Source organism: Dama dama, chromosome 7 (assembly GCF_033118175.1).
Source record: "Dama dama isolate Ldn47 chromosome 7, ASM3311817v1, whole genome shotgun sequence".
In the NCBI taxonomy this organism is placed as follows: domain Eukaryota; kingdom Metazoa; phylum Chordata; class Mammalia; order Artiodactyla; family Cervidae; genus Dama; species Dama dama.
The window spans coordinates 15,846,546-15,874,200 of record NC_083687.1 but is presented as its reverse complement, the minus strand read 5'-3'; the positions used below and the strand labels follow the sequence as shown (position 1 = coordinate 15,874,200).

At 41.2% G+C, this 27,655-nt stretch overlaps 1 protein-coding gene across 1 annotated transcript in view; it reads left to right on the top strand.

Annotated features, from left to right (window-relative positions):
- KIF6 (kinesin family member 6) overlaps window positions 1–27,655 on the top strand; it is a 392,667-nt gene that overhangs the window by 142,690 nt on the left and 222,322 nt on the right. The window contains exons 7-10 of the mRNA XM_061146073.1: window positions 5,401–5,607; window positions 17,611–17,754; window positions 18,696–18,782; window positions 25,347–25,450. Of these exons, the coding sequence (XP_061002056.1) occupies window positions 5,401–5,607; window positions 17,611–17,754; window positions 18,696–18,782; window positions 25,347–25,450 (542 nt within the window). The remainder of the gene's footprint in view (window positions 1–5,400; window positions 5,608–17,610; window positions 17,755–18,695; window positions 18,783–25,346; window positions 25,451–27,655) is intronic.

Sequence of the window (27,655 nt, the reverse complement as noted above, 5' to 3'; positions counted from 1 at the left end):
TGAAGAACAGGGAAGCCTGGCGTGCTGCAGTCCATGGGGTTACAACCAATCCAATGAGAATCAGAGCTATGGAAGAGTTCCCCAAGGGGAAGAAATATGGAGAACACAGATGGCTTCAGACATGGCTGTTTTTACAGACTGGAGAGAAAAGAGCCCAATAAAAGAAAAGGAGGCTGAGCAAGCAGTTCGAGGGTGAGAGAGAGAGCACCAGGATGGTCTTTTGCTCTAGAAACCTGGGGACAGAAGAAGGGTGGAGAGCTTCCACAATGCAGAAGTGGTGAGCATTCCTAGGCTTTACCTAAATGATCAGGATGCTCAGCGCTGAAAACAGATCACTTTCTATCCCACACATTTAGCTTTTTTTTTCATTGTCCACTCTCATTTCACACATTTTGTCAGTAGCTCCTGAACTATATTATAAATGCCTTGAGGGCAAGGTCCAGGCCTTCTTTTCCTTCTTGTCTCTGTACTGCCTAACATGGGGCTGTATACACAGACTGATATAAAATGTGAAAGCTCTCTGCATGCAGATGATTAATCATCACTAGAATTTTTCCAAAGGCACTGTCTCTAGTGCCAAAAGCACATTTGTTTAAAATGTGCACTTAAATTTGAATGAAACTGCCTAAATGGTGCCATCTGTTCTTAGGCAGTTTCAGAAAGGTTTTAGTACAGTTTTACCTTTAAAAGGACAAATGCAAGGGCATGCCTATGAGACATAAAGACGTCCTTAAGTAAACACAGAGCAGGCGCTGGCACATTCAATCACACTTAAGCAGCTACACATTAAGAATGTTTTCTGAGGTTTAAGAAAATTTTAGCTAAGAGGACACCAACTACTACTTCATGCAGAAAATATTTATGAGAAGTTACAAAATTGTAGGCATGGACTCCTACACATATTACTGCATTTTAATTACAGACTACAGAAATACAATTTAATTTTCTGTACCCTTTGAAATGGGTTGACTCTTCCACTCTTTGCTAATGGCCCACATTTTACAGTGATTTCAGTGCCTCAATTTACAAGCTGAAGACAGCTGTTGGGGATAGTCTCTATGTTAGTCATTTCTATCGATTGTCATTTGACTTTTGTTACAGTGCCGTAGGATTTATTGTTGTGTGAATATAACAGTGAAATGAAACCCATGTTTAAGTTCTGCAAATAACTTACAGTCACTTCCAAAACACCTCAACTTAGGTTCTAAATTTGAGTTTGCGGTTTTACATGCACGGTTATTTGCTGATCCACTTTAGCATGCAAAATCACACACTGGCTAGGTTTGGGTATAGTTACTGCGGCAACGAGTAATGGGTCAAATTTTCAGCCTGTTTAATTCACTAGCTACATCATCATCACCAAAAGTATGCCAGTATCTGGACATCTGTGTGTGTGCTGTGTGTGTGCCAAGTCGCTTCAGTCACGTCCGACTCTTTGTGACCCCATGGACTGTAGCCTGCCAGGCTCCTCTGTCCATGGAATTCTCCAGGCAAGAATACTGGAGTGGGTTGCCATGCCCTTCTCCAGGGGACCTTCCTGCCCCAGGGATCAAACCCGCATCTCCTGTGTCTCTGAATTGGCAGGAGTGTTCTTTACCACTAGCGCCACCTGGAAAGCCCCTGTAGGCGGATTCTTTACCAGCTGAGTTACCAGCGAAGCCCATGTATTTTGCTAGTTGGTATAAATCTACAATGGTGTATATCAAGAATTTACATTTACAGAAAGAACAGCATCCACATATGTTACCCTATCTGAATACATGTGTGTCCATATAGAAATTCTTTTGTTAAATCCCATTTTGCAAAGGTGGAGATCTGAATGGCTTTATGCATATGAACATTCCTTTGGAATATTTTTAACTACTTTTTATTTTAGATATTTTTAGATGTCTGAAATTCATTTACTTCTGATAATTTTTAAATAAAAGAAATAGGATGTTTCAGATAATGGTGAAGTCATCTCTCACAAAGGCAACCACTATCATTAATTTGCTATATCCTCTCAGTCCATTTTTTAAACTTTTAATGACCTAGGTTATGGCACCACAAGCTAATGTTTTTAAATAATATTGCCTTCTTAATTATCTAAGTTTTATCATAGTATTTTTTATCACTAATCACTAACCTTCCATTTTCCCTCAACATTCTGTTTTAGAAATCAATGTCAACCTACACAAAAGTTGTTGCATTTTAGTGTTCTGTAGTTTGAATTAGTCTAGTTTATTCATCTTTCCACTGCAAGATGTCCATTTAGGTTGTACATCTTGCAACAACTTCTTGCTGCCTAAGCAGTGCTGCAGTGTCATTTGACTTTTGTGTCTGCCTCTGTCTCTCTCCCCTATCATGTCCCTAGCCCAGGTTTCCCTTTTGGAAATATTCCTAGTGAAGTGAAATGAAGTGTTAACTGCTCGGTCATGTCCAACTCTTTGCCACCCATAGACTGTAGCAGACCAGGCTCTTCTGTCCATGGTATTCTCCAAGCCAGAATACAGGAATGGGTAGCCATTTCCTTCTCCAAGGGATCTTCCTGACCCAGGGATTGAACCTGGGTCTCCGGCATTGCAGGCAGATTCTTTACCATCCAAGCCACCAGTAGTCAGTCTATAATTGCTGGCTTGCGGGTCATAGGGAATTCTCTCAAAAAAAAAAAAAAAAAAAAAAAAAAGATTTTTAATTTGCAGTCCCACCATCTGTATATACTATTTCGACTTTCATTATCTTTACAAATACTTGTTTTGTTAGACTTTATTTCTTACATTTTTTTCTGGTCTGATAGAGGTGGATGAAATAGTTAATTGCTAGATTTTAATTACTTGCCTTGAGTATTTGTAAGCCTGAGCATTTTTTTCAAAGACGTGTTGACCATATTCAGGTTTCCTCTTTATAGGATACATATTCATATCCTTTGCTCATTTTTTTCTGAGTTGTTTGTCTTTCTTTTATTGCTTTGTGGGGGTTCTGTATTTCAAATGCTAATCTTTTGTCAGCCGCACATACTGCTAATATCACCTCCCAGTCTTTTAGCTTCATGGTAGATATCATGGCTTCCCAAGTGGCTCAGTGGTAAAGAATCTGCCTGCTAGTGCAGGAGTCATTGGTTCGATCCCTGGGTTGGAAAGATCCCTGAAAAAGGAAATAGCAATGCATGTAAATCCATGGCTGGTTCATGTCAATGTATGGCAAAAACCACTACAATATTGTAAAGTAATTAGCCTCCAACTAATAAAAATAAATGGAAAAAATAAATAAATAAAAGCCAGAAAAATAAAAGGGGAATGGCAAACCCCTCCAGGATTCTTGCCTGGGAAATCCCATGGACAGAGGAGCCTGGCGGGCTGCAGTCCATGGAGTTGCAAAAAGTCAGACACAACTAAGCTACCAAACAGCAACAGCAGCAAATATCATCACACAGAAGTTCTTTAATTTTGGATTATTTGATCAAGTATTTCAAATCCATTCATTTTTGTGTTTTATGTTTCTTCGTAGGTTATCTATTACTACCTTGGGTTGATTACAATATGCTGCTATATTTTATTAAGGTTAAAGTTGTGTTATTCCATTCAAAAAAGCAACAACCAGACTTGTGGACATCTCCTGATAAAGAGATGCACCACCACTGGTAGCCTTGCTAAAGGGATAGGACGTAAGTCTGGTCAAGCCCTCAATCCAGCTGCTGATACCCAAGAAATAGAGCTGATAGGACGAGTTGAACTCTCCCATGAGAACATAGGCAGTCCAGACTGAGAAACTTTGGTCAAGTGGCTCAAGTTCTTCAGCAGATACTTTGTAAAGAAAACAAAGGGGTGGAAAGGGAATCAAGGTGGCTGGAATGAGAATCAAACACTTATCAAGCTAAAAACCTAAGGACAAAACTAAAACTATAGTATCTAAGGATGCATACTTAAATGATAAAACCCTAAAAATCTAAGGAAGGGATTACTACAGAGTCAGGAAGAAAATGTTTATTTTGGGGAGAGGATTAGGATGGGTCTTCTGGGGTGCCTGGCAGAATTGGTTTTTGACCTAAGAGGGAGGTAGTAGGCTGTTTCCTTTGTATAATAAATCACTTCACTAAACTAAAGGAAAAAAAAGAAGTTGTGTTATTTTGCACATAAATCTTTATACATTCTGGAATTTATTTATGTGTATAGTGTGAGAAAGCAATCTAAATTTACATTTTCAAGACAGATAGCCCATTATTCCAACCATTATTCCAACCCCATTTGTTAATAAGTCCATCCTTCCTCCTCTGTGCTATGATGTCACCCATGCCTTATGCAGAGTTCCTTAAATGAGCATAGCGTGTTTCACTGACCTACTTATCTGCTCCTGCAGTGGTACCACACTGTTTTAATTACTCTAGTGTTATGATTATCCCTGGGTATATAGCAAGACAAGACCCTTTTCCTTATTATTCTTTCACGGAATTGATTTTATTTTCAATATTTGCTCTCCCATCTCATTTTTAGAATTAATTTGCCTTGCGCTGTAAACAAAATCAACAGCATTTGTATTTCAGTTGCACTGAATATATTTCTTAATAGAGAGAGATTAATACAGAGATTAATTTTGGATTTTCCCATCCATGAAATGGTATATTAATATCTGGCACCTCAATTTTTCAAGTTTCCATTTTGTATTCTTTAATATTATTTTATCATTTTCCTTGTAAATTACATATCTTTTATAAGATTAATGTCTTATTATCTCATCATCTTTGTTGCCATTATGAATAATGTATTTCCTGATTAATTATTGCTGGATTACTATAACTTTACTGATTTCTCATATTTATCTTTCATCCAACAACTGTGCTCATTTTTTTAGTCCATAACAGTTTATTTGTAGATGTTCTTGCATTCTCTATGTAAACCACAATATTTTCTGTGTATAAGACACTTTAATTTATTTTCTATTACTATGCCTCATATCTTTTTCTTGTTTATTATTTTGACTGGGAGCCCCAGTTCAGTGTTGGGTAGTAGCAGTGATGTTAGGTATCCTTGCCCATGGATTATGTTTACAATTGTGTAATCAACTCTCAATGCACCCATTCCCAGCTCTTTTCTTATGAAATTCACATTGAACATTTTCAGTATGGCTAGCCAAAGTTAAGGTATGGACTGTGGTCATGTAATTAGGTAAACTTATTGTATTGTTTAAGAAGACTCAAGCTTTGCCTCATTCAAACTCTCACTTTCTGAATGAACCTACCCATAGCTGTTATCAGTCATTCAGGAGTAATTCATATCAAGGATCTCCGCTGCAAGCATCTTTACTCCATTTGAAAGTGTTCACTTCACAGGAAATGTCTTATCAGTAGAAATATAAATTTAAATCTGTTGATAGTCTTCCAAAATTCTCATTGTTCATGTTTGTTTTACAACTTATTTATTATAGACTCCTATGAACCAAGCTTCAACTCGTTCTCACTGCATTTTCACCATTCATCTGTCAAGCAAGGAACCAGGATCTGCAACCGTGAGACATGCCAAGCTACATTTGGTGGACCTGGCTGGTTCAGAGCGAGTTGCCAAGACTGGAGTCGGAGGCCAGCTTCTGACAGAGGCCAAGTATATCAACTTGTCCCTTCATTACTTAGAACAGGTAAACAGGTGGGGTAGGATGACATATACCTACCATTTTAATAAATTTTATTTATTTTTAATTGGAGGATAATTGCTTTATAATATTGTATTGGTTTCTGCCATCACCATGAGTCAACCATAGGTATACATATGTCCCCTCCCTCTTGAACCTCCCTCCATTTGACAATGTACATAGCATCAGGCATTCCACAAGCATTTTTGCCCTGTTTTGTGCCCCAAACAAAACATATATGATGTAAAATTATATTATATTGTGGCAAAATATATATAATGTAACATTTACCACTTTACTAATATTTAAGTATACAATTCAGTGACAGCAAGTACATTGAAAATGTTGTACAATCATCACCACCATCCATTTCCAGAAGTCTCATAATCCCAAACAGAAACTCTGTACCCATTAAACAGTAACTCCCATCTCTTTATACTCCCAGCCCCCATCGTGCCTATTCTACTTTCTGCTGCTATGAATTTGCCTATTCTATATACTCCTGTAAGTTGAATTATACAATGTTTGTCCTTTCGTGTCTGATTTCTTTCACTTAGCATAATTGCAAGACCCGTCCATGTTTTTGCATGTATTGGACTGTCCTTCCTTTTTTAAATTAGTTATTGACTTATTTGGCTGCGTTGGGTCTTAGCTGTGGCATGTGGGATCTTCACTGTATCACGTGGGCTCTTTTGTTGAAGTGCGTGGACTCTCTAGTTGTGGCCCAGAGGCTCGGTAGCTGCAGCACAGGCTCCAGAGCACTCTGGCTTCAGTAGTTGAGGCACCCGGGCCTAGTTGCTCCATGGCATGTGGGATTTAATTCCCCAACCAGGGATCAATCCTCATCCTCTACATTGAAAGTGTGGAAGTGTAGATATTGTTGTTGTTCAGTCTCTAAGTCGTGTCTGACTCTGCAGCCCCATAGACTGCAGCATGCCAGTCTTCCCTGTCCTTCAGTATCTCCCAGAGTTTGCTCAAACTCATGTCCATTGAGTCAGTGATGCTATCCAATCATCTCATTATCTGTCACCCCCTTCCTGCCCTCAATCTTTCCCAGCATCAGGGTCTTTTCCAATGAGTCAGCTTTTCCCATCAGGTAGCCAAAGTTTTGGAACTTCATCTTCAGCATCAACCCTTCCAATGAATATTCACAGTTGATTTCCTTTAGGATTGACTGCTTTGATCTCCTTGCAGTCCAAGGGACTCTCAAGAGTCTTCTCCAACACCATGGTTCAAAAGCATCACTTCTTTGGCACTCAGCCTTCTTTATGGTCCAACTCTCACATCCATACATGACTACTGGATAAACCATAGGTTTGGCTATACAAACTTTTGTTGGCAAAGTGATGTCTCTGCTTTTTAATATGCTGTCTAGGTTTGTCATAGCTTTCCTTCCAAGGAGCAAGCATCTTTTAGTTTCATGGCTGCAGTCACCATGGGACCATTTCATGGCAAATAGATGTCATGGTCTTAGTTTTTTTAACTAAGTTGAGTTTTAAGCCAGCTTTTTTACTCTCCTCTTTCATGCTCATCAAGAGACTCTACTTCCTCTTCAGTTTCTGCCATTAGAGTGGTATCATTTGCATATCTGAGGTTGTTGATATTTCTCCCAGGAATCTTGATTCCAGCTTGTGATTCATCTAGCCTGGCATTTCCCATAATGTACTCTGCATATAAATTAAATAAGCAGGATAACAGAGCATCATTTCCACTTTGCCCCAGATACTTCATTCTTCCTGGAGCTATTTCTCTGCTCTTCCCCAGTAGCATATTAGACACCTACGAACCTGGGGCTCATCTTCTGGTGTCATATCTTTTTGCCTTTTCATACTGTTCATGGGATTTTTGAAGCAAGAATACTGGAGTGAGTTGCCATTCCTTCCTGTGGACCATGTTTTGTCAGAACTCTCCACTGTGACCTGTCTGTCTTGGATGGCCCTGCCTGGCATGGCTCATAGCTTCATTGAGTTGCACAAGCCCCTTCACCACAACAAGGCCATGATCCATGAAGGGGGAATGTAGATATAGATATATCATATTTTGTTGATGAACATGACTTCTTTCGTCCTTTTTGCTCTTGTGAATAATGCTGCTATCAACATTGGGATAGCTACTATAATTCTGTATAAACCATTTCATTTAAACCTCGGAACAGTTGTGCACTGGATGTATTAGTTATTACCCGCATCTTACAATTTTTATAACTCACGTCCTCCCTAGGTCTTCGAAAGATCATGTAGCTAGTGGTGAGATAAGGATTTGAACCTTGAATTGCTTGACTCCAAAGCCTATGCTTTTTTTTTTTTTTTTTACTTTGCTTATTGTTTTTATTGTAAAATTAGTAGTGGGTATGAATATAAGAAACACCCTCCATGGCTTGTTTGTTTCAGGCTGGTAGATTAGCTGTGAGGCCATAATGTGGAGACGACTAGTATCTTTTCCACTTGTGGTGACTTCATCTGATGGTGATTCTGACTCCACAACGGCTCTGTTTATCTAGCTTCCCTCCCTGTCTCCGCTCCAGGTTTACTACAGTCTGTCCTAGTGCATGCTCAATTTTTAATTTCTGAGTTTTATTTCAAGGGCAAAGAAAGCTCATCTGAATTTTGCTAAATAAATCTTCCAGAAAAAAAATTCTCTCTGAAAGGAGTGAATTGAATTAGATTTCTTAAGTTCCTTTCAGCTCTGTGAGTAGAAACGCTGTGAGTTGAATGTTAAAGATGGCAACTAATTCCAAGAATAAAAAAAGAGAAACATGATCAAAAGCTAGAGTGGAGAAATACAGAGAGCACTGGCAAGGCAGAATGCTTTGTTGATGAATGTTGGAGACTGAAAGATTTGAGAAAAAAATACTTTTTTTAAAGCTGCCTAATGAACCCTTTGGAGAATGATGTTGTCCTGATGTTAAATGCTTTCTAATGGTCAAGTTGCCTGAGAAAGCAGTTTGAAAGAAACCTAAGGGAACTCTCTGTGAACAAGGCACACACAATTAGGCTCTGACTAAATGAATCCCAGTGATGCAGTGCCCAGAGATTAAGGCCTGCATGTTGTTCAGATAGTGTTTCTGACAATAGTCAGCATTCCTGAACTCCTTCTTGCTCAACTATTACATACTAATTTTACTTAACAGATCTTTTTACTTTACAGGATGTTTATATAACATTGATATGAAAACATAATGAACTGTATTCAAAAGTGCTTTTTTTCAAAATATACCTACTTGTTTCAGATGTTAGCATTGTCCTTTAACTCCCATTAGATCTGTCCATTTGTGTGAAATTGTATTTATATTTTCTAGTTGAACCAAAATTTTCACCAATTACAATCACTCAAGAAAAACGTCCTGCTCCTAATCCTTTCTTTTTTCTTCATTCCATACAACCTTTGCAAGCTGTTACTTGTTATTAAAACTCTTCCTCTCACTACCTTTCTTCACTTCAAAATTCTTGTAACCATCAGCCTCATGTAAGTAGTCATGGTGGCATTTGATTTTCTGTGTAGCTAGTTTATTTAACAGATATTTATATGGAGCAATAATGTGCCGAGGACTGCACTAGGTCCTGGAGCACAGCGCTGAACAAAATTGGAAAAGGTCCTCACCCTGAAGCCTCACGGTCCAGTGGAGGGGGACACACTTTGAATAAGTAATCTGAATAAGGATACTTATTATAAGAATAAACCTGACTGTAATCCTGATGGGAACCTGAAGAGGAAGTCCAAGGGGCAAGAAGAGCTTGTCAGGGGGAACTGGACTCAGACTGAGAGGGGAGAGTTAATGAAAGTTCTCCTGGGGCTGATGCAAAGCAGAGATCTGAGGAATGAGTCGGAGTGAGCCCAGCCAGGAGGTCGGGTCAGGGCATGTCAGACAGTGAGAAGTGGGAGCCTGTCTGCCCTTAGCTCCCGCCGGGGGATTGATTCACCCAGGGTCCCAGTGACATTCACATGTCGTTGACTTTTGGCTCCCCAAATGTAATTTATCTGTTTCATAGACACCGGCTGAATCGCTGCAGCCATTACCTCTTTACACTGATGTACAAGTGTGTTCATGGAGGTCATGGCATAAAATAATGGAGAGAGGAAGAGAAAGAACAGATCAGCATGTGAGGAAAGAAGAGCATAAATATGGAAAAATGCAGAGTATGCACATGGGTATATGGGGTTGAGTAAACCTAGGAGCTGCTGCCATAGAGGTTGTAAGAGGACAGTAGACAAATATTGGAATTTTACACAGACAGACAAGTGAGAATCTACCAGAGAATACCTGGGAATGAGAATGATAAAAAGAAAGAGCAGATACTGTTGATGAAATAACAGAATTCAAGGACTTTTATAAAGTTTCCTTATGAAGGACTTAATTATGAGGCTATGAGACTGGAAGTATAACACAATTTAGTTTAATCAGCTTCATTCATTCATTCAGAAAATTGTGATTGAGTGTCCACTGGGTGCTACCAGTTACGTTAGGCAATGGGGCTTGACTTATGATTGAGAAATAGTCTGTGCTACCATGTCATTCAGTCAAAGAGCCAAGCATATAAACTAGAGCTTACAGTGCAGTAAGCTAAACGCTATCACAGAAACTCATGTAGAGGTTGGTGACTAATTACATCCTTTCTGTCTCAGTTTCAATATATAAGATGGAGATAGACTAGGAAAAGACAGTTTGGTAACCATTCTTACATGAATTAACCCACACTGGGTATAGAAAGTCCATGTGATTGTGACTTCCCCCTGGACATTACTGCAAGACCTTACACCTGCTCTCAGGGCACAGTCGTTCTGAGTTGAATGTACCTTATTATGCTCAAAAGTAAGTAAATTTCTGAGTGCCCGAGTACTGTTGGTTTTGGAGTTTTCCTTGTGTATGTAGTACTTTTTCCAAAAAGTCTCCTCGAAAACATTTTAAGCCACAATAACAGGGTGCATCTTGGCCCTAGAAATCGAGCCCTTGGAGAAAAAGGAAGGAGCCGTGCATACTTGTTCCAACCAGAAGCCTCACCGAGCACTCCTCGGGTGAACCTGGGTCTCTGTCAGGCCAAATATCAAGTGAGAAACCACTGGGAACAGAGTGTTTGCTCTGCACTCCCACAGAAGTCAGAATCTGGGTCACCCCTGCCAGTTAGCCAGCATGAGTGGGGCTTTTTCAGAGTGTCGCTTTCCACTTGGCTTCCACTGAATTTGCTGCATTCAGGAGAGAAAGCTCTTGGTGCCATGCTAGTTGTAACTCTGTCAGTCTTCTCAGGGGATAATCTTCCCTGGACATCTGAGCTGTTTATTTTTTTAAAGGTTTCTTTTTTTTTTTTTTTATAAGATTTGCTTTAATGTGAACCATTTTTAAAGTATTTATTGAATTTGTTACATAACTGTTTCTTTTTTATGTTTTCTAAGTACTTAGAAAACTCTTAGATATTTAATTGATGATTCATAAACAGTAATGCTACCCTCTCTGCATATCTGTCAGACCAGCACCTGTTTGGTCTTCTATTTGGTATTCGGGCCATCTTGCCTGTTTCAGATATTTGTCCCCTGGTTCTTAGGATCCAGAGCTCTACTCAGCGTCCCATGCTACCACCTTGCCTGTCAGACTGTAGTCTACCATATTCCTTACTTTGCAATTACACTGAAACTTAGTTTTCCCACATCTGCTACTAATGACCCTCGCAGTGCTTTCCTAGGTAAAACTAATTAAGTCACTCATTCATTCATTCATATTCATTTAACAGAAAAGTATTGAGATTATGTTATATTACTCAGATTTCTTAGTTGCAAACTGGGCAATTCACTCTAGCTAATTTAAGTGGCAGAGAGTTTATTAAACATGAAGAATCTCAAGAAAAATTAGAAAACTGGGCTGGGGTATGACCCAGCTAGGAGCAGAGCAACTGAGAGAGCCTTCTAACCAGACCCCTGAACGACTGTTAAACACTGCTGTTATCCCCACTGCACATGTAGGACGTTAGGTCCTAGTTTTCAGAAACTTCTCTGTAGCTGCCTTGAAAAAACCAGATGTCAAGCTGCCACACTAATCTCCTGCAAAATGGTCTCCCTACTTATGGCCTCCAATCTCATCTGTTGTTGTTGTTCTGTCACTAAGTCATGTCTGACTCTTTGTGACCCCATGGACTGCAGCACTCCTCTGTCCTCCAATATCTCCCAGAGTTAGCTCATATTCATGTCCATTGAGTCAGTGATGCCATCCAACCATCTCATCCTCTGAAATCCCCTTCTCCTTTTGCCTTCAGTCTTTCCCATCATCCCAGGGTCTTTTCCAATGAATCAGCTCTTTTGCATCAAGTGGCCAAAGTATTGGAACTGGAGCTTTAGTAACAGTCCTTCCAATAAATATTCAGGGTTGATTTCCTTTAGGATTGACTGGTTTGATCTTCTTGCATTTCAAGGGACTCTCAAGAGTCTTCTCCAACACCACAAAAGCATCAACTCTTCAGCACTTCTTTGTGGCCCAGCACATCCGTAGATGACTACTGGGAAAACCATAGCTTTGACTATACGGATCTTTGTCAGCAAAATGATGTCTCTGCTTTTTAATACACTGTATAGTCTTGTCATAACTTTCCTTCCAAGGAGCAAGCAACCTTAATTTCATGGCTGCAGTCACAATCCGCAGTGATTTGGGAGCCCAAGAAAATAAAATCTGTCACTGCTTCCACTTTTTCCCCTTCTATTTGCCTTGAAGTGATGGGACCAGATGCCCTGATCTTAGTTTTCTGAATGTTGAATTTTAAACCAGGTTTTTCTCTCCTCTTTCACTGTCATCAAGAAACTCTTTAGTTCCTCTTCACTTTCTACCATTAGAGGGATATTATTTGCATATCTTAGGTTGATATTTCTCCTTGCAATCTTGATTCCAGCTTGTGATTCATCAAGCCTGGCATTTTGCATGATGTACTCTGCATATAAGTTAAACAAGCAGGGTGACAATACACAGCCTTGTCATACTCCTTCTCCAATTTTGAACCAGTCAGTTGTCCCACGAAAGGTTCTAGCTGTTGCTTCTTGACCCACACACAGATTTCTCAGGAGACAGGTAAGGTGGTCTGGTATGCCCAATTCTTTAAGAATTTTCCACAGTTCGTTATGATCCATACAGTGGATTCACTAAGCTTTTGCATAGTGAGTGAAGCAGAAGTAAATGTTTTTCTGGAATTCCTTTGCTTTCTCTATGATCCAATGGATTTGGCAACTTAATCTCTGGTTCCTCTGCACTTTCTAAACCCAGTTTGTACATCTGGAAGTTCTTGGTTCACAAACTGCTAAAACCTAGCTTGAACGATTTTGGAGCATACCCTTACTAGCAAGAGAAATGAGCACAATTGTATGGTAGTTTGAACATTCTTTGGCATTGCCCTTCTTTGGGACTGGAATGAAAACTGACCTTTTCCAGTCCTGTGGCCATTGCTGAGTTTTCCAAATTTCATTATTGTCTCTCCTTGCTGTTCTCTAAAACTCTATATTGTGATGGGTATATCTTTTTTTTTTCTCCCTTGCCTGTCACTTCTCTTCTTTTCTCAGCTATGTGTAAAGCCTCCTGAGACAACCATTTTGCCTTCTTGCATTTCTTTTTCTTGGGGGTGGTTTTAGTCATCCTGTACTATGTTACGAACTTCTGCCCATAGTTCTTGAAGCACTCTCCCTAGCAGATCTAATCCCTTGAATCTGTTTGTCACCTGGCCTTGTGATTTCCCCTACTTTCTTCAAATTAAACCTGAATTTTGCAGAAAGGAGCTGATGATCTGAGCCATAGTCAGCTCCAGGTCTTGTTTCTGCTGACTGTACAGAGCTTTTTCATCTTCAGCTTCAAAGAGCACAATCAATCTGATTTTGATATTGATCATCTGTTGATGTCCATGTGTAGAGTCGTCTCGGGTTGCTGGAAAAGTGTGTTTGCTCTGGTCAGCATGTTCTCTTGACAAAACTGTTTTCTCTAGCCCTGCTTTATTTTGTATTCTAAAGCCAAACTTGCCTGTTATGCGGGTATCTCTCAACTTCCTATTTTTGCATTCCAATTCCCTATGATAAAAAGAACATCTTTTTTTAGTATTAGTTCTAGAAGGTCTTCTAGATCTTCATAGAACTGGTCAACTTCAGCTTCTTGGGCCTCAGTGGTTGGGGCATAGGCTTGGGTTGCTGTGATGTTGCATGGTTTGCTTTGAAAATGAACTGGGATCTTCCTGTTGTTTTTTGAGGTCAGACTTTTCTGTTGATTATGAGGGCTACTCCATTTCTTCTAAGGGATTCTTGCCCACAGTAGTAAATATAATGGTCATCTGAGTTAAATTCACCCATTCCCATCCATTTTAGTTCACTGATTCCTAAGATGTTGATATCCAATCTTGCCATCTCCTGCTTGACCGTGTCCAATTTACTTTGAATCATGGACCTAACATTCCAGATTCCTATGCAGTACTGGTCTTTACAGCATTGGACTTTACAGTCGCCACCAGACACATCCACAATGGAGCATCATTTCCGCTTTGGCTCAGCTACTTCATTCTTTCTGGAGCTCTTAGTGATTGCCCTCCACTCTTCCCCAGGTGCATATTGGACATCTTCTGACTGCAGACTCATCTTCCAGTTTCACGTCCTTTTGCCTTTTCATACTGCTCATGGGGTTCTTGTGATAAGAATACTGGAGTGGTTTGCCATTCCCTCCTCTAGTGGACCACATTTTGTCAGAACTGTTCACTATGACCTGTCTGTCTTGGGTGACCCTGCACAGCATGGCTCATAGGTTCACTGAGTTATGCAAGCCCCTTTGCCACAACAAGACTGTGATCCATGAAGGGGACCACTCCCATTTACTCACCTCCAAATCCCACACAGGGGTCTCTGCTTGATGGAGGTAGGTATCATGCAAACTGTGAGCTCTATGAGAGACTAGGAAATGACATTTTGTAGGAAGCAGGACTAGATTGGGGACTGTCATGAGAGCTGAAGAAGACAGCTTAGTTTCTGCCACAAGTACTGGTTACTGCTCTTGGCAGTGGGGATGGAGCCATGAGCAAGAGAAACCAAGTGTTTTATTTCTGCCTTGTGGAGCAGAAAGTCTAGTAGGGAAGCAGATAACAAACCATTAAATGAATAAAATTTACTTGTTTAACTAAATAATAAATGAATAAAATTACTTGAGGAAAAAATAGCATAGACTAAGAACCTTGATATTGGAGTGTTACTTTTGATAGAAGGTTCAGGGAAAACCCTGGTGAGGAAATAAAACTTGAGCAAAGACTTGACCAATAAGAAGCAGGAAGCTGTAAGAAAGTCTGGGGCAAGAGCATCCTGGGTTAAAAGAAACAAGTTCAAAGGCTGTGACATTTGGCCTGGTACAGCAACAGCAAAGCCAGTGTGGGCCATGAAAGCACCATAGGAGATGAGGTCAGACAGGTAGACAGGAACGAGCACACAGGGCCTGGATCATCACACCAAGTACACGGGAGGCTGTAAGCAGGACAGTGACCAGATGTAACTTACATTTCATAAAGATGCCTCTGACTGCTCTGCAGAGAGGAGACCACAGAAGGGCACAAGGAGAAGCAAGGAGACTGAGTCAGACCCTGGAGCCGTTGTCCAAGGAAGGGACAATGGTGGCTTGAACTGTAATAGTGGCAAAACAGGTGGGAAAAGTGGTCCAATCCTGGGTGTATTTTGCAGGTAAACCTAATAGAAATTGGATGCTGGAATTGGGGAATTCAAGAATGATGCCTAGAATTTTGGACTCTGCCATAGGTAGATGGTGGGACCACTAATAATGATGGGTAAAATCTGAGAAAGTCTCTCAGACTTGGGGGTAAAGGAGAGAGGAAGTCAGGAACAGACATCCAGGTGGAGATACAGAGTTGCCACAGGGACAATAGCTCAGGGAAGGGGCAGAGGCTGATGCTGTAAGCTGGGGAGACATCGGGACATGGTTATATTGAGTTGACCAAAAATTTCATTCAGGTTTTTCCATTGCATGTTATGGAAAAACTTGAATGAACTTTCTGGCCAACCTAATATTTAAAAACAAGGGAGTGGATGAGATTACACAGGGAGAGACTATAGATAATAAAAAGATGAGGATCCAGGACTGGAGCCTTGGAGCACTTCAATAGATTGAGGTGAAGATAAAGAAGCATTTGGAAAGAAGATAAAGAAACACTCATTAACTAATTTTTAAAGAAAAATAAAACCCAGAAAAGTGTGATAGTCTGATTACCACGTGAATAAAGTGTTTCCTGAAACAAGCAGTGAATACCCATGTTGATGCCTTCCTTAAATCAGAGGTCTAGTAAGATAGTGGTCAGTGCTTTTCGTTCACTGGGGTCACTGGTGACCTTGGCAAGATCCATCTTAGTCTAGTACTGTTGTGGCTTGCAGGATGGGTGTGATCCAGGTGAGAAAGAGAGAAATTAATGCAAAGAAAGGGGTTAATTTTAGGAGCAAAATAGGTGAAAGGAGAACAGGGAGGAGACAGAGGGCTGGACTTGGGCAAGGGCCAGACAGTAATAGCAGGAAGGGTGGGATGTGAGGGGGATTGGTGGGATGTGAGGGGGATTTAGGGGTGGCTATAGGCTGCTTGCTTCCCTGGTGGCTCAGAGGTTGAAGTGCCTGCTTGCAATTGGGAGACCTGTGTTCAATCCCTGGGTTGGGAAGATCCCCTGGAGAAGGAAATAGCAACCCACTCCAGTATTCTTGCCTGGAGAATCCCATGGACAGAGGAACCTGGTGGGCTACAATCCATAGGGTCGCAAAGAGTCCCTACACCACTGAGGGACTTCACTTTCACTTTCACTTTCATAGGCTGCTTACACCTAGAAGAAGGGTGTGCAGCCATCAGCTCAGATCAAAGGCAGGGAGAAGAAACTGGGTAGATGTTTGAAACAAAAGGATAAGGTGTGAGGGTCCATCTCTCAGAGTGGAAAAGTGATTTTTAAGAAAATCTCACAGGATTTCTGATTCACAGTAAAACCTGTGGTCATTCGTTTAAAGGAAGACCAGTGGTATCATTACATGATTTTGCTAAAAGCATCCTTTAAAAGCAATACTCCCATCTTATTTTGTAACTAAAGGAATAGAGAAAGTTCTGGTGATGAGAATTACACACCAGGGAAGAGGGAAGACTAGAGCATTAGCAGGTGTTGGCAGAATTCTCAGGAGCCCAGACCTGGTGATTCCCCTGAAGTCACATGTCACATCTGTGGGTGATTTATTCCTGGCGCTTTGCAGTGGGCATCCTGGCACTGGATTCATCTTCCCCAGAAACCCCTGAAACCCTGGTGGCTTCCTTTGGGGACAACCCACACCATCTCTTCATCCATCTCCCAAACATTCATCTACTACCTTCCCATTAAGTACCTAAGACACTCCTGAGGAGCAAGATGAGCAGGTTCCAGCTGAATCAAGGTCCCCTTGCCCATCACTTAATAGTGAAAGGCAACATGCATATAGCACTTATTATGGGCTAGTTCTACTCAAAGGTAATTTGTACATTTGAACTCTTCTAATCATCCCAACTACTCATAGGGTAGATGCTGTCTTTTCCATGTTTGGCGGATGAGGCGATTGAAGCCAAAATGCTGAATGACATGCCCCTGAAAGGCTGGAATCTGGACCTGGACAATCTGATGCCAGAATCTGGTATCTGTTGTCTCTTGTGGTTCTAATTCACGGTTCTGTCTCTCCTACCTTTAGGAAGAGACATTCAGACCAGTTTTGGCAGGAATTTTAAAATCTGGCATGATTTACCCTTGAGTTTTTAATATAAATGTCCCAGTGACTGAAAAAGAGAACATATACAATTCTGTACAAGTTATATCATCTGTCCAGCAATTCCAGGATTCATCTTGGACAGGTTTTGCTATGTTTGCTTCATTTCCTCTTCACCGTGCTTGTACTGACTGTTGTTAAGATTATCCTGAGCCCAGTTTTGGGGGTCACTGCATTTTGTATCAGTGTTTGTCAGCTGTGCATTTTCTGCTAAGTTAACGCTGCCGTTTCTCTCCTTCCCCACAGGTTATCATTGCCCTCTCAGAAAAGCACCGCTCGCACATTCCGTATCGGAACTCCATGATGACCAGCGTCCTGAGAGACAGCCTGGGAGGGAACTGCATGACGACCATGATCGCCACACTCTCTTTAGAGAAAAGGAATGTCGACGTACGTTGGTTCCTCTTTCCGGAGATCTTAGTCTGAGTTTTTGTGCTAGTCTGTGAGATGGAGTTCAGGGTCCCGGGTGGGTCTCCATCTTCTCAGCTGGGCTGGGGTGTGCCTGCAGAGGTAAAGATGCCCCCAGAATTCAGAGTCTTGGGTTATGTGCCAGCGCTGAAACTCCCCCTTTTGAGAACTGAGTTCACATAGCAAGGGATGGTTTGTAGAAAACTTCGTACACACATTTTGGAAGACCTGCTGATGGGTTGTTTACCTTGGCTGGAGACCTGAGAGAGGAGACCCATCAGCTTCTCCTGACCCTTCTCCACTCCTGGTTGCTTAGATGCCTTGGAGACATCACCAAGATGTGAGCCTAGACGTGTCCCTGAGCCCCACACCAGGACACCCCAGTAGAGGCTGGCTGCCAAATGTCCCAGGTGGCTTTAGAGCCAGCTGATATTTCACAGCATTTCAGTTTAATGGATGGGATTCAGGCTTTCTCTAAGAGAGGAAAACAGGAAGTACCCAGGTGTCTCCCCAAACAAGGCCCAGGTCCAAGTGCATTGTGAGATACCTTGGAAAGCCTCTCTTTGGGGCCTGTTTATTTATTTTATGTATTTATTTTGTACCCTTTGATGATGCTTACGGATGGTGGTACCTGCTATGATTCTGCTTTGCATAGTGTGGTTCTGGTTTGACAGAATAGTAGAAAATCACATGCCAATTGTCACTTAGAGCCTCAGATCTTCCACATTTTGGGTATTGGTCATTTTATTAAGCTCAAGCAAAACTTTAATGAAAAATAAATTTCCAGGGTAGAGCTTCCTAATTTGGAAGCCTGTTTCCTCATTGTGTTTTATGAACTTTGTTGTATGCATTTTTCCTGTGAGCAGAAGTTGTTTTCTCTCTATGTGCAATAACACTTTAAGGACATAATCTTGCTTTCTTAGGAGTCTATATCTACCTGCAGATTTGCACAACGAGTGGCACTCATAAAGAATGAAGCTGTTCTTAATGAAGAAATCGATCCCAAATTGGTAAGCAACTTTTAACTATGTCAAAAAAAAAAAATCCAAGTATGTAGCTTAGCTAAAGCCTGGGGGGCACTCACTTCCCATAACCAGGCGATGTTCTAAATACCAGAAACGTGCAAAATCATTTAATTCTCACGACAGCCTCATGAGTAGATGACATCTCCTGCTCTACCTTGAGCTGCCCTGGTATCTCAGTTGGTAAAGAATCCGTCTGCAATGCAGAAGACCCCAGTTCAATTCCTGGGTCTGGAAGATCCACTGGAGAAGGGATAAGCTGCCCACCCCAGTATTCTTGGGCTCCTCTGGTGGCTCAGCTGGTAAAGAATTCACCCCCACTGTGGGAGACCTGGGTTTGATCCCTGTGTTGAGAAGATCCCCTGGAGAAGGGAAAGGCTACCCACTCCAGTATTCTGGCCTGGAGAATTCCATGGACTCTATAGTCCATGGGGTTGCAAAGAGTTGGATGTGACTGAGCGACTTTCACTTTCCTCTACCTTATAGGTGACAAAAGGAAAGCATGAGAATATTTAGTGACTTGATCTGAGTTGCATTACTAATAGGTCACAGAACAGGATTCAGACACAGGCAGTCTGACCCCAGGGCCTGTGCTGTTATCTACAGCCCCCTGTCAGATACAGAGAGTCCTGAGGACAGACATGGAATCATACACAGTTATATTTCTAGAAAGATCCTAGCCTTTCAGTGGTTATTAAATAGAGTAGTATTCTGCATAACTGTTCTTTTACTTATTCTAGAGATTTTTAAAAGTTAGTAGTTGGTTGTATCCATGGAAAAATAGCTAAGCCTCTATGTTTATAAAAGTTCATTCTTCTTTATCAAAGTGCTTTATTTAAGGAAAGATATTTGTAAGTTACCTGATTCAGCTACTCATTATAAATGCAGAGATGTCTTCTTTCTTTTTTTAGTCTTCTTCTACAAATAAAATAAAACAAGGAATTCATTTGCACCAACATGGAAAATGTTGAATTACAATATCTCAATTTTGTAAAACTCCAAAATTAAGATTATACTACTTCTTAAATCACTCCCCTTTAGAAAAAAAAAGATTTCTCTAGAAAATAAACTAGGGTAAGCTTGGTTATTGTTTAGTCACTCAGTCATGTCCAGCTCTTTGCGAACCCATGGACTGGAGCAAGCCAGGCTTCCCTGTCCTTCACCGTCTTCTGGAGCTTGCTCAAACTCATGTCTGTTGAGTCAGTGATGGCATCCAACCATCTTGTCCACTGTCATCCCCTTCTCCTGCCTTCAAACTTTCCCAGCATCAGGGTCTTTTCTAATGAGTGGGCTCTTCACATCAGGTGGCCAAAGTATTGGAGTTTCAGCTTAAGCATCAGTCTGTCCAATGAATATTCAGGACTGATTTCCTTTAGGATGGGCTGGTTGGATCTCCTTGCAGTCCATGGGACTCTCAAGAGTCTTCTCCAGCACCATAGTTCAAAAGCATCAATTCTTCAGTGCTCAGCCTTCTTTATGGAAAGATGGCACAGAAGACAGAAACGGTGTGGACCTAACAGAAGCAGAAGATGTTAAGAAGAGGTGGCAAGAATACACAGAAGAACTACACAAAAAAGATCTTAATGACTCAGATAACCACGATGGTATAATCACTCACCTAGAGTCAGACATCTTGGAGTGTGAAGTCAAATGGGCCTTAGGAAGCATCACTACAAACAAAGCTAGTAGAGGTGATGGAATTCCAGTTGAGCTATTTCAAATCCTAAAAGACAATGCTGTTAAAGTGCTGTGCTCAATATCCCAGAAAATTTGGAAAACTCAGCAGTGGCCATAGGACTGGAAAAGCTCAGTTTTCATTCTGACCCCAAAGAAGTGCAGTGCCAAAGAATGTTCAAACTACGGCAAATTTTACTCATTTCACATGCTAGCAAGGTAATGCTCAGAATCCTCCAAGCTAGGCTTCAACAGTACGTGAACCAAGAACTTCCAGATGTTCAGGTTGGATTTAGAAAAGGTAGAGGAACCAGAGGTCAAATTGCCAACATCCATTGAATCATAGAAAAAATAAGAGAATTCCAGGAAAACATCTACTTCTTCTTCATTGACTATATTAAACCTTTGACTGGAAAGCTCAAACTGAAAAATTCTTAAAGAGATGGGAATACCAGACTGCCTTACCTGCCTCCTGAGAAACCATCACCAGCTCCCGGAGTTTACTCAAACTCATGACCATTGAGTTGGTGATGCCATCCAGCCATCTCATCCTCTGTCGTCCCCTTCTCCTCTTGCCCCCAATCCCTCCCAGCATCAGGGTCTTTTCAAATGAGTCAGCTCTTCACATCAGGTGGCCAAAGTATTGGAGTTTCAGCTTCAACATCAGTCCTTCTAATGAACACCCAGAACTGATTTCCTTTAGCATGGACTAGTTGAATCTGTTTGCAGTCCAAGGGACTCTCAAGAGTCTTCTCCAACACCACAGTTCAAAAGCATCAATTCTTCAGCGCTCAGCTTTCTTCACAGTCCAACTCTCACATCCATACATGACCACTGGAAATGTATACAATTTTTATTTGTCAATCATACCTCAGTAAAGCTAGTAGGAGGGAAGTAATAACATTCAATTATACTTAGCAATAACAGCTACCATTCACTGAGCCTTCTGCCAGGCACTCACTATACCAGGCCTTGTATCTACACACATACATGTATAAAATCTCATTGACTGATCACTCTCAGCTTCTGAGGTATCACTTTCCTCATTCCACAGCAGGTAGGAGTGGGAAGTGGCAGAGAATGAGCTTCAGATAGGTTAAGTCATCTGCCCAAAGCCATATAGAGATACACATAGTGAAAGCAGAATGTGGACCCCGGTCCATGAGTCCTCAGAGCCCTGCTGTGGGCACCATGCTAAACCACCCCGATGCAGTACATGCAATGTGACTTCCTCTCACACCTTTCACAAGGGCCAGCGGCCCTGTGACAACTAGTTCAGCCTTGGAAGGCAGCATTCCTTTCTTCCTCTTGGTATTGTGATGTCGGCTACTAGAAAAGTTACCGGATTGTGATGGTTAATTAACCTCTGTCATCAGGCGTTGCTAATAAATAGCCAAGTTCTCCCAAAAACTGTCCCAAAAATCACATGTTGGAGATGGTGAAATAGAAGGAGGTTGGGGACTTGTTCCTACTTCCAAAACACGAGAAAGGCCTGTTGAGGCAGATGAAATAAGATCCAGTCCATCAAACTATATACGTTTGCTTCCCATCAGAATCTGAGCTTTATGAAAGAAGAGATGGTTTTATTCCTTGCTGTCTCCCCAGAGTCTAGAACCATGTCTGCCACAAAGTAGGTGCGCAAGGAAAACCACCATTGAATGAGTGAATGGACTCATATTAAACCCAGATAATGGCAGTGCAGGCATGATGGGAGGGATCCTGAATAACCCAAAATCATTGTTAAAATATGTTAAATATTTCCAAATATGGCACAAAAAATTTTTTAGTGTAAATTTAAGTGGTAAAAATTATATCTACTTTTTAGGAACACATTTAGCCTTTCTTCTTATATATCCCTTATCCAAAATCATAAAAAGTTGTTTGATGTAAAATACACTGATGAGGGGAGACGAAAAAAATAGGAATATGGGATTAAGAGATATAGACTACTATGTATACAATAGGTAAGCAACAAGGAAGTATCGGATAGCACAGGGGGTTATAGTCATTATCTTATAATAATTTTTTTTCCCTGAAAAGCTGTTTATTGGGATGATCAATCAAGGAGAGACTCCACAGACCCTGATCTTCAGTGGTAAAGAAATATAATCTGTGAAAATACTGAATCACTATGCTGAATACCTGCAAAGAATATTGGTCATTACTGGTGGACTATTTGATTGCTCATCTAGAACATCCAGTAGTGGGGCCTTCCTGGTGGCCCCGTGGTTAAGAATCTGCCTACCAATGAAGGAGACACAGGTTCAACCCCTGGTCTTGTGGAAGGAAGAGTCTTCATGCTGAGGGGCGGTTAAGCCGATGCACCACAGCCACTCCATCCATGTGCCCCGGAGCCTGTGTTCTGCAGTCAGAAGCCACAAGGGAAGGAGAGGAGGCTACTCTCTACTTGCGTACCCCAAGAAGAGAGTAGCCACCACTTGCCACAACTAGAGAAGAGCCCATATGCAGCAATAAAGACCCAGTGAAGCCCAGAAAAAAAAGAACATCCAAGTATTCAATAACAAAAAAAATGATAACCAAAATAATGTTCAGAAAAGTAATTGTTAAATAATCCATAAAAATGAATTGCCTTCCTATACATCAAAAACCAGTAATTAGAAAATGCAATTTTATAAAAATTTCACTTATAGTAGCAACAAAAACTTTAAAATTCTAGGAACAAAATCTAATTAAAGATGTATAAGGTATTTATAGAGAAAACTATGAATCTATATTGAAAGGAATCAATGGAAAGCCATACCATGTTTGTGGATGTAATGATTTCATTATGTTGTGTTGTTTAGTCCCTAAGCTGTGTCCAACTCTTGTGACCCCACTGACTGTAGCCCACCAGGCTCCTCTGTCCATGGGATCTTCCAGGCAAGAATACTGGAGTGAGTTGTCATTTTCTTCTCTAGGAGATCTTCCCAATCCAGGGATCAAACCTGCATCTCCTGCATTGACAGGCAGATTCTTTACCACTGAGACACCTGGGAAGCCCAGTGATTCATTAGTATTACTTTAATCTCTTATCAAATTAACCGTTTACTCAAATTCATTTACAGTTGAAATTTGAGAAGAGCCTTTGATAGAATTTTACAAGCCAAGTCTAAAATTTATATGAAAGAGCATATGATCAGGAATAACCAAGTCTATTTCAGAAGTGAACAAGATGGAAAGGACTTGTTCTATCTAGATGCCAAAATTTCTTAAGATACAGTAATTAAAACAGTGTGGTATTACCATGCATATAGTCAAGTAGGCAAATGTTTTTAACCAGTAGCCCAGAAAAAGACATGTCTTATATGTGGAAATACATAACAGAATTTTAATAGCAAATCTTGCATGGTTGGCCATAAAAACAAATTAAAATTAGATCCATATCTTATACTTCCTACAAAGTAAAATCAACCTATGTAAATGTAAAAAGCAAAACTTTAATACTTTTATAAGAACTTATAGAGAAATACAGGCTTCCCAGGTGGCACAGTGGTAAAGAATCCACCTGCAATGCAGGAGACACAAAAGACTCGGGTTCGATTCCTGGGTCGGGAAGATTCCCTGGAGGAGGAAATGGTAACCCCCTCAAGTGTTATTGCCTGGAAAATTCCATGGACAGAGGAGCCTGGAGGGCTACAGTCCACAGAGTTACTGAGTCAGACATGTACTGAGCATGTACATACACTATAGGAAAATATTGCTATGGCTTTAAGTAAAATGATGCTCTCAAAGGAAACACAGAAATGCAACTCATAATAAAATAAGTTGATAATGAAATTGCATTGAAATTTAAAACTTTTGTTTCACAGAAAGAACACCACAAAGTGGAAAACATGACATAGATTGGGAGAAAATACAGGCATTGCATAAAACTTACAAAGGGTTCACATCCTGAATTTATAAAGAAGCCTGAAAATCTGTAAGGAACAGAAAAATAATTCAACTGAAACATGGGCAAGATGGTGAATAAGAAATTCACAGAAGAGGAAACTCAGTCAACATACATTTACAAAGATGATCATCAACCTCACCAATAATCATGAAAACACAGATTAGAACTAGAAAAGAGACCATTTTACACCTACCAAATTGGCAAAATTAGTGTCTGGCAATACTACATACGTAGTGACAAAAATGTGGGGAAGCAGGAACTTACATATACAGTTGACGAGAATATAAATTTATACAACTATCTGGAAGAGCAGTTTAGCAATATATAGTAAAGAGAAGCTGCACTTACTCTGCAAGTACGCTACAGAGAAAGCTGGATGCGCCCAGAGATTTATAGTGTTCACCACAACACTGTTTGTAATAGCAAAGGCAAAATTCCAATGTCCATGATGTCCAGGAGACATAAATACATCAATTGTGATGTAGTCCTTTATTGAAATACTATATATCCATGAAAATTCATGAACTAGAACCACATGAAACAATATAAATAATCTCCAAACATAGTGTGAGGAAAAAAAAACCAAGTTGCAGTTACATGCAGTGTAATAGCATTTACATTAAGTATAAGGCATGCAAAATAGCATATATCATTTATAGTCACACTTATACCCATGGAGTAAATGTTTAAAACATGCAGGGAAATGCTACCCACTAAACGCAGGATTGCAGTCACCCCAGGAAGGACAGAAGGAAACAGGAGTAAGGGCCTCCAGGTTCCATCAGGAATGTTTTATTTGTTAAGAAAAGTTCTAGAACTATTTTGACAAAATGATAAGATTTAACAAAGCAAGGTGCTAAGTACAAGAGTGCCTTTGGTGTCCTTCTCTGTACATTTTTGTTCATAATTTTAAAAGATGTGTGTTCTCTGTGACATAGTCCCCTCGATGAGGAGCTGACATTTATGCTCCTGCCTTGCCATTTCAGATGATTATACGCCTACAAAAGGAAATCCAGGAACTGAAGGATGAACTGGCCATTGTCACTGGGGAGCAGAGGACAGAGGCGCTCACAGAAGCAGAGCTCCTTCAGTAAGCCTGCAGACATTTTCTTTAACAGTGCGAGTTTGTGTGAACTTCTGTGTTGGCCCTGATGTTATGAATTCACCTCAAAGCGCGAAGGTCTCCTGGGACAGTCTGAAATTGCATGTAGGCGCCAGCTAAGAGTGGCAGCTTTCCATGAAAAGCTGGATAAGGCTGGCGGTGTTTTTGCCGCTTCAGCTTTGAGGAAGCAAAGAACAGAGCATGGAGTGGATGGGAGTATCCTTCTCATGCCAGCTGAAGAGAAAGGATTGTATAATAGCCATGCAACTTTTAAACGTCTCCGCCACACACTCTATAAGCTGTGGATCTCAGATCTGAAAGGAATTCCAGAAACGTCCTTTGTATTAAACAGCATCTTGCTGCAAGCACCAATTTATCCCATGCCAAAGTAAGCTCTCTCCTTTAATAAATAGATGGCCCATATATTACAGTTCAAACACTCGAAATGGGAATGAAAGCAGGTATTCAGGACTTCATACAAGTGCGGCATCTCTCAGGGCCTTTAGACTTGCAGCCATATGGCATGCCAAGGGCACAGCGTGGCTCGAGTTCTTGCTCTGATCACGAGCCACCACAGCGGGCTTTCTTGTTTCTGTACTGTTTATTAAGCATTTGTGAAGTGATAACAATGGACTAGGCTTAGAAGGCAGTGGTACTCTCTGTTTCAGAGTAACAAGCTACGCAAGCTTTTCCTGAAGGTTTACTGTCATTTCACATGACCCTTTCTCAACAGAGAAAATGGTAACTAACAGAGGCTGGAAGTATTTTCTTTAAACAGCTTCATAGCCGCCCCTGAATGCAGGGCTGAAGTTTGAGAAGCCTTAAGCAAGGTTTCTGTTATACGCCAAGCCTTCCTCCTCTGGGATAGCAGTTCCTCATTTTAGAACGCTGTGTTTAATAATGTGATAGGCCCCTAAGGCTTTCCGTACAAAACTGCTTCATGACACATATGAGATTAAGGTGAAATACACTGCCAGAATTCACATTTTTAAAGAATTTCATGTCACTCCTTGAAATAACCTGGGATAGCTTAGATACTAAGAAACCCAAGTTTCAAATTCCTTCATTATGGTGCTCCCAGCCCCACAAAGAAAGGGCTTGTTGTTTCGTTGCTAAGTCATGGCCTACTCTGTGTGACCCCACGGACTGTAGCCCACCAGGCTCCTCTGTCCATGGGATTCTCCAGGCAAGAACACTGGAGCGGGTTGCCATGCCCTTCCTCCAGGGGCCTTCCTGACCCAGGGCTTGAACCTGCATCTCCTGCTTGGCAGGCCGATTCTTTACTACTGAGCCACCTGGGAAGCCATGAAGAAAGGGCTTACCCAATATTATTTTTGAAGGTGCCTCCTCAGAGTTTTGATCTGCAAATCAGGATCCAGTCAGGAAAACAAAAGCATTCTAGGCCTCTCAACAGCAGGAATTAAACATAGGAAATTTGTCGTACAGGAGATGGCATCATGGGGTGCCACACCAGCCCAGAGGTCAGAGCAGGAGGTCCTTCCCCCTGGAGCTGGAGGGACCTCAGTAGACGGTTGCGTTACGGAAGCCAGAGCCTGGTGCCGGCCAGCAGAAGCTGCACAAGCTGAGTGTTGCCTGTCGGGACAGAAGCTGGGGCCTCAGAAAAGCCCTGGGCGCTGGGAGGCATCATCCCACAGGGAGCGCTGGCTTCTCCATCATCTCCCCTTCCAGTCTCCACCAGTGCCTCGCACTGGCCGTTCTTACCCAGAGCCAGTTGTTAAAAGAGCCAAGCAGTGTAGTTTCCTGTGATGCAGTGAAACAAAGGAAAAGTGGAAATTGGATCTAAGAGCAAACAGGGAAATGACCCAGGTGTCAAATAAGTAACAGTGTTTTCTCTAGTTCCTGTTTGCCCCATGTTGCTCAGAAGGCTCAGTTTAAGGGTAAGATTCTGAATGTGGCAGTTCAGGATGTCAGAATGAGTAAGCATATGCCGCAGGTTCCCTCCACATTGGGTGGATGATAGAACTGATGTAAGAAACATCTGAATCTCCGTCTATACCCAAGAATAAGAAGTAGGTTTCACAGGGGTCTAGCCAGGAGGACGGATCAGCCAAGTTACGGGGCGGCACCACCACGGCCCCATGTCTGAAGCGGTGGCACGCTGGAGCAGGAGACGGCTGGGAACAGCCCGAAGGGTCGGCAGAGCTCTTGGAGCGGGAGGACTTTGTTCCTGTG